This window comes from Phalaenopsis equestris, unplaced genomic scaffold (genome assembly GCF_001263595.1).
Source record: "Phalaenopsis equestris unplaced genomic scaffold, ASM126359v1 Scaffold215312, whole genome shotgun sequence".
Classification (NCBI taxonomy): Eukaryota; Viridiplantae; Streptophyta; class Magnoliopsida; order Asparagales; family Orchidaceae; genus Phalaenopsis; species Phalaenopsis equestris.
In genome coordinates this window covers 95,729-102,754 of record NW_018234021.1, presented here as the reverse complement: position 1 = coordinate 102,754, position 7,026 = coordinate 95,729, and the positions used below count along the sequence as shown (strand labels likewise).

Genomic DNA, 7,026 nt, shown 5'->3' with positions numbered 1-7,026 from the left:
GAAAAATTTTCATTCATCATTATCAGTGCCACAAATGAGGAAAGTGATAAACAAATCAAACTTATGGTCATTTGATCCAACACTTTCCATCCCTCCATAGTCATCGATTCATGTTTCTTTGTGATTTCTTGTATTGAGAAATATAATTTTTTGATACATCAGATCCATAAATTACATCCTCCAAAATGCAAAGTTCGATCTATTGAATTTCTCCTCTTCGTACCTCACTTCATCGATCATTGCTCCTACCTGAATCAAACACCCCTCTCTGATACCACTTATTAGGATGGAATATGCACCAAAGGCTTCGTTTGGTTCACAATCAAAATCACCTCGTGGAAAATAAGAATACCAATTCAAGAAATCTAAAACAAAAATAAATCAAACAAAAGGACAACAAAGTAATCTAAAAAAAGTTGATCATGATTTGCATGAAAAAACACGAGAATGGGAGAAAAATCAAGAAGTAGCACAACATAAGAAATTCACTGTGTATAGGAGAAATGTACAAGATACACTACCAAATCTTCTCTCTACAACCCCTCGAAATTAGAGAGCCTCACTCCAAATCCTCTCGCGATCACACAAGAGAAATTGGATGTCGTGAAATCCTCACACTTGAACTTCAATGCTCTTATACAAAACCTTCTAGGGTTCACCGTGTGTTTACAAAGCTTTTTCTTTCTATATCGAGACATTAAATTGCAGAACAATAAAGGAATAACAGTCAGTGTGACAATGCCTAAACCCATAGTTAATATTCCATGTGCTTTTTTTGTTGTGCAATCACAAGATAAGAAATTGGGGTAACTATGCTAAGTTATAGCGTTGTCACGCCGCTAGATGTAACTACGCGTGTTTCAGGCATGGCAATGCTATGCTGCAAGCGCAGAAGCACCTCTTTGGAGGCACTAGAGTTCGAGTGCTAGGTGCTGCAGACTCAAAACTCCAACAAGAAATAGCCTATTCAAAAATAGCAATAGAACACTTCCATTTTGAGGTGAGATATTACTTTAAGGGAAATCCAACATCACAAATTGTTTGTAAATGAGCCACATGAAGTGGTCGTAACACTTTGTCAGGTTTATATCAAATGGAATGCAAACTAAGTTATGTCATCGTGATCTTAATGTGCTAGTAGCTGAGTTAACTCATTGTGATTTGCAATGTTGGGGTAGGGTCGGTGGCGAGAAGTGCCGACCAAACATGTTATAAAAGCTTCTTACAGCGAAGTTGGGGGAGAAGAGCAGATGTGGTGGCTCTATATTAGCCTATTCATCTTAATCGGTTTTTTTTCTTTTTTTTCTTAATTTTATTTTCTGAACTCAAATTTTATACATTTATAGTATTACTAAATCAATTATTGAGATATCGTTCTCACACCAAATATGTTAAAATAAGTTCTGATGTGTCAGTAATATATTTCTAATTTTTATAATGCTTTGATATTTAAAAACTTTTTGTTAAATTAAACTGAATTTGTTCAATAAAAAATTCCTAGATTTCCCCAAGAAATAAATAAGTACCGATTCGGATCAGCAGGTCGGATTCGAGTGTGACCCGAAAAATAACCCTAACTAAATAGTCAAATCGAGTCTCGAAAGCTAAGACTTGAACTTGTTTGACCCACTAACCTAAACCCCATCCCAAAATTTTATATTTATTGAGGACATATTTGAATTTTCAATTTCTAACTCAAATCCAATCAAATTAATAGCCATTTTTTTAACATCTAGATCCCTTAAAATGACATTGCGCCATAGGGAAAAATATTACATCAGGACTCCTAACATAGAAATATGTGCGGATTGGAATATCTGACTGTGTTACGGGAATATTTCATCTGCATTATTTGTAAAAATGATGTGTTATTCGAGTATAATATGATGTTATTCGATTATTTTGCGGTGTTATTGAAATATTCTCCGTGTTACTTGATTTGAGGCTGTATTATTCAGTGAGGTTGTGTTATTCGGCATATTTCTCATGATATTTCAATTTTCACTATGTTATTGAAATAACACAGCCTCAAATCAAGTAACGCGGGGAATATTCTAATAACACTTCTCTAATAACACTTCAGCCCCAACTCAAGTAACGCAATTGAATATTTCAATAACACCACAAAATAATCAAATAACACATAATACTTAATAACACATTCTTTTTACAAATAATATAGATAAAATATTATGGTAATACTTGAATAACACATTATTTTTACAAATAATATAGATAAAATATTCTGATAAAATAGATGAATATGCCAATCCGAACGCAGCAGCTCTACGGCAGGAGTGTTATGTAATAGAGCGTTGGCCAGTTGGCTAATCGGAACATTTCCTCCGTCCAGGCAATAAAAAATGCGCAGAGCAATAAAGCTGAAAACCCTCGAACTTAAAATCCCGAGACTTGTACCCTCGGGTTCCCTCCCTCCCACTTCTGCATGTTCTCCCTGCCATTGCCAAGAATGGCTTCCTCCACTCTCTCTCCCCTTTCTGTTCTTGTTATCGTTCTCTTCTCCTTCCTGATCGCATCCATGGCCTCTGAACCAAGAAAAGCCGTGAACGTTCCCTTCCAGAAGAACTATGTGCCAACTTGGGCCACCGATCACATCAAGTACTTCAATGGCGGAAATGAGATCCAGCTATACCTGGACAAAAACAGTGGAACTGGCTTCCAGTCTCGAGGCTCCTACCTATTCGGTCACTTCATCATGCAGATAAAAATGGTTCCGGGTGACTCAGCCGGAACTGTTACCGCCTTCTATGTTTGTGTTTACTAATGTAGCTTATATTTTTTTCCATTTGATCCATTTGCAGAAATAATTAATTTATTTTTGTTCATCAGCTTTCTTCTCAGAATGCAGAGCATGATGAGATAGACTTTGAGTTTCTGGGGAACAGAACGGGGCAGCCTTATATACTACAGACCAATGTGTTCACAGGAGGAAAGGGAAATAGGGAGCAAAGGATCTATCTATGGTTTGATCCCACCAAGGATTACCACGACTACTCTCTTCTCTGGAATTTGTATCAGATTGTGTATGCTCCTCTTTCAATCTTTCTCTTGTGTCTATATTTATAAAACCTAATTTATAATTATGCAATTAAATAAAGCCGCAATTAATTTAAATTATAGCTTTTTTTATTCTTAAACTAAAACAAAAAATCAAGGTGATTTATGCCCTCCCGTTACTCCTAAATCAAAATATTTTAATTATATTTTATGTGGTTTATTATGCATGTTATTTTTGGTATGTCATTATATGTTTGCAGTTCGCTTGTTTTAATTTTAAGGCTTATGTTCAGAAAATATTAAAAAAATTAGGGGCACTTACATTACATTTCACACAATTCTTAATTATTTTTATATTTAGAGGCGTTTGAATGCATACCACTCAATTTTTAAATACGGAACCTAAATTTTTACTTTTTACATTTATACCACCCAAAATTTTTTCAAGAAATACCACCATTTTCAATTTTAAAAAAGTGAAACGCGCAGTTTTTCTAAAGTGATATGCAAAAATTTAATTTTAGGTGCTAAATATGTAAATATATAGAAATTGAGCGGCACATTAGTACATATGTAAAGCTTCGTTTATTATACTCAAATGTTTAATATTATATGATTCTAAAAAAATTTCTTTTAATTTCCTGAATAATCTTATGATAAGAAATTACCAAAATAAAAATATCAAATTTGAGATGTTAGATGTATAAATGCATAACAATAGGTGGTATGTATGTAAATTTTTGAAATTTTAATGATGAAATTATTAAATTTACTTAACTAAATTATTTTCATTATCAATTTAGTCCGAAATAGATTTAAGATTCATAATATTTAATGAGGTAGCATGGGCCACGTGCGCATGTCCCTGAAACCACGTAGTGCATGGGAACGATAGATCTAATGGGACCCACAGCCGGATTTCTTTGACCAATATTTGGCGGTGCTTCAGGACATAGTTACGTGTCGGCTCGACCGGCATAAAACTAATTAATCTTATCACCAGCCCGTAAAAGAATTATTTATGTGAAGCCAACCTAGCCACCCCACAACTGTTCGACTAAGTGCCTCACTGACAAAGAAAACTACTCACAGGTTCTTCGTGGACGATGTGCCCATCCGGGTTTTCACGAACAGCAAGGACATAGGCGTCCGGTACCCCTTCAATCAGCCAATGAAGCTCTACTCCAGCTTATGGAACGCCGACGACTGGGCGACCCGCGGTGGCCTCGAGAAGACGAACTGGGCCAACGCCCCCTTCATCGCCTCCTACCGCGGCTTCCACATCGATGGCTGTGAGGCGTCCGCAAACGAGACATTTTGCGCTACTCAGGGCCGGCGGTGGTGGGATCAGAACGAGTTCCGGGGCCTCGATGCGAAACAGTATGGGCTGCTCCGGTGGGTCAGGCAGAATCATACCATCTACAATTACTGCAATGATCGGAGCAGGTACCCGAAGATGCCCGTTGAATGCCAAAGAGATCGGGATGTCTGAGCTTTTTTTCTTTGTATGCGAAGAATGGGTGATGAATTGGTTTCTTTTGAGTAATTCTGTTAGAGGATAATGAATGAGATTAAAAGACGGTTTGGTTGGGTTGTTGTGATGGTTGTGTGAAGTTTTGATGATATGAAAGTATTGTAGGTTTTGTCTTGCTTTCTCTTTTTAAATTGCTATTTATGATTTTTTTTTTTATTTGAACCTTTTTGGTTAAAATTTTAATGATAAATTAAACTATGAAACTATAATAAGAGAAAAGCAGTGCTATATTGGCTTTGAGTAAAACATTGATATTTGATAGATTGTAGGAATAAAATAGAATAGTTGAAAATAGATTTAGGTGATTTAAATATTCATAACAAGGAAATCGTAGTTATGGATGCTCTCACCGGACATCCTTTTGTTTTGGTCATTGATGCTCTTGTTAGACGTATACAAGAGGATGTATCTTGGTGTGTATGTTTTTTGTTGATGGTATCTTTCTTTTGCATAAGACTGGAGAAGTTCATGAAAAACTTGAATTATGGAGATCTACTAAGGATTTCATTTGGGTAGGATCTAAATCTGAATACATGGAATGTAATTTTTGTAGTAGCTCTAGTAGCAGAATTATAGCTATTGTTGATCAAATCACTAAGAAGTTTAAATGTTTTAGCTATATCTCGAGTCTATTGTTCAAAGTGATGGTGGTATTGATAGGTATGTTATTTGTAAATTCAGGCTGGCTGGTTGAAATAAAGGAATGCATCAGGCCTATTTTGTGATAGAAAATACTGATTAAGATGGTGGTGAGGCATGCAATGTTTTATGGCGTAGAATGCTGGAAGCACAACAAACTGAAGTTTGCTGAGATGAAAATGGTTAGGTGGATAAGTGGCATGACATTTAGGAACAAAATGTGAAATTAATTTGTGTAGTTCTACTTGCATATAAGATTACAGCCGTATCAAATGGTTTGATCCCATTAAATGCTGACCATTTGATAGTCTGATTGGGAGAGTACAAATTTTAGATTCAACTTATGTTAAGAAAGGCTTTAACTTATTATAAAAAAAATATGATCTTAATCTAATAAAAATAAAAGAAAATATGACACTCAATCGGACGATAGGACAAAATGGAGAAAAAAGGTTTGTGTAGCTGACCCCACTTAATGGGATAAAGACTTCTTGTTGTTGATGTAAATTATATTGATCATGCAAATAAAACAGTCTTGGTGTGATTAGGGGAAAAAATGTAAGATTAACGTTTATAGGTTGTGCTGAAGAAAGGATTTAAAAATCTGAGTGTTGATATGCATGTACAGAATTTCCTTATTTCTATATTTTTTTTACTTGCATGCGCAAGGTGGTTTATTTTTCTTATTTTATTTTTAAAAATTATTTATTTTATTTTTAAAATCCATGTGGCTGATATTTATAAATTATTAAAATTAGTAAATATGACATTTACGTGCATACCTTACAATTAATAAATTTAAACAATTGTAATGTAAATAAAAAATAGTTAAGATGTTCGTACGGTGATAAACAATTAAAAAATGCTACGATTAATTATACTAAATGTATAAAATATGGTTAAACTACTTATTTCTTGATATTAAGCAATATGTGACGTAAAATATATAATTGTGGTTTAAATTATCATTATGTTAAATTTCAATGTCAATATAGCTGACATTTATTATTATTATTATTATTATTATAAATGGTTATGAATCTTTTGATTGAAAAGTTGAATACAAATTTTGTGTTTATTCACATCATGTTTGACCCGCTAATATGAACTCAACCCAAAATTTTGTGTTTATTCACGTCATGTTTGGATTTTCGATTTCAACTAGGATCCAATCAGAATGATAAAGAGTAGAATTTTGTAAAGTGAACCAGACTATAAAAATATTCAGGCTAACCCTAATCCTAATTTTTCGGGCCGTTTTTTTGACATCACGCTTAAAATGAAATTGTGCCCTAGCACGTTGGATTAACATCGTCGAGCTTTTACTCTGAAAAATAACATTGGATTAGTTTAGAGTCCTAGGTGAACTACACTTCACCCCTTCCACACTAATTCATAAGTGAACAATATTTCAACAAACAACCTCAGATGGTTAAAAAGCCCTCGGTAGACTTCTGTTGGTTTCTCACATACGGGTTAGCATCATTAAGTAAAAATCTGATGCACAGCCCCAGACATGTCAAGAGTCCACTGACAATTTATCCTCACGCCGACCTTCTCCCATACTAGAATTTCTAAATGACATAAGGTATCCATTGTGACATAAAAGAAAAACATTCTTCAACATTATCACAAAAAAGATACTCATGGGATAAATAGCCAACAAAATCAAATAACTAAACCAGATTATCAACATACATTATTATAGCACATACAACATTATTCTTACAAAAGCTAAAAAGAAATAGCTACTTTTATGTGGTTTAAACAACATAGCAAAAGCAAAAACGCTAAAAGCATACAAGGATGAGTAGAGCACTAATCGACTTCCATGT

The 7,026-nt window shown here is 34.3% G+C and overlaps 1 protein-coding gene across 1 annotated transcript; it reads left to right on the top strand.

Annotated features, from left to right (window-relative positions):
• The first annotated feature begins 2,412 nt into the window (after window positions 1-2,412).
• On the top strand, window positions 2,413-4,569 carry LOC110037108 (probable xyloglucan endotransglucosylase/hydrolase). The gene is made up of 3 exons (XM_020741689.1): window positions 2,413-2,770; window positions 2,851-3,044; window positions 4,111-4,569. The coding sequence occupies exons 1-3, from the start codon at window positions 2,447-2,449 to the stop codon at window positions 4,508-4,510; spliced, it is 918 nt and encodes a 305-aa protein (XP_020597348.1). The 5' UTR covers window positions 2,413-2,446; the 3' UTR covers window positions 4,511-4,569.
• The last annotated feature ends 2,457 nt before the right edge of the window (window positions 4,570-7,026 follow it).

Excerpts from the sequence above, each read along its gene's own strand:
- LOC110037108 (XM_020741689.1), top strand. The coding sequence starts at position 2,447 with ATGTTCTCCCTGCCATTGCCAAGAATGGCTTCCTCCACTCTCTCTCCC. Across the intron at positions 2,771-2,850 it reads GAACTGTTACCGCCTTCTAT|CTTTCTTCTCAGAATGCAGA; the intron begins GTTTGTGTTTAC and ends TTTGTTCATCAG. Across the intron at positions 3,045-4,110 it reads TGGAATTTGTATCAGATTGT|GTTCTTCGTGGACGATGTGC; the intron begins GTATGCTCCTCT and ends AACTACTCACAG.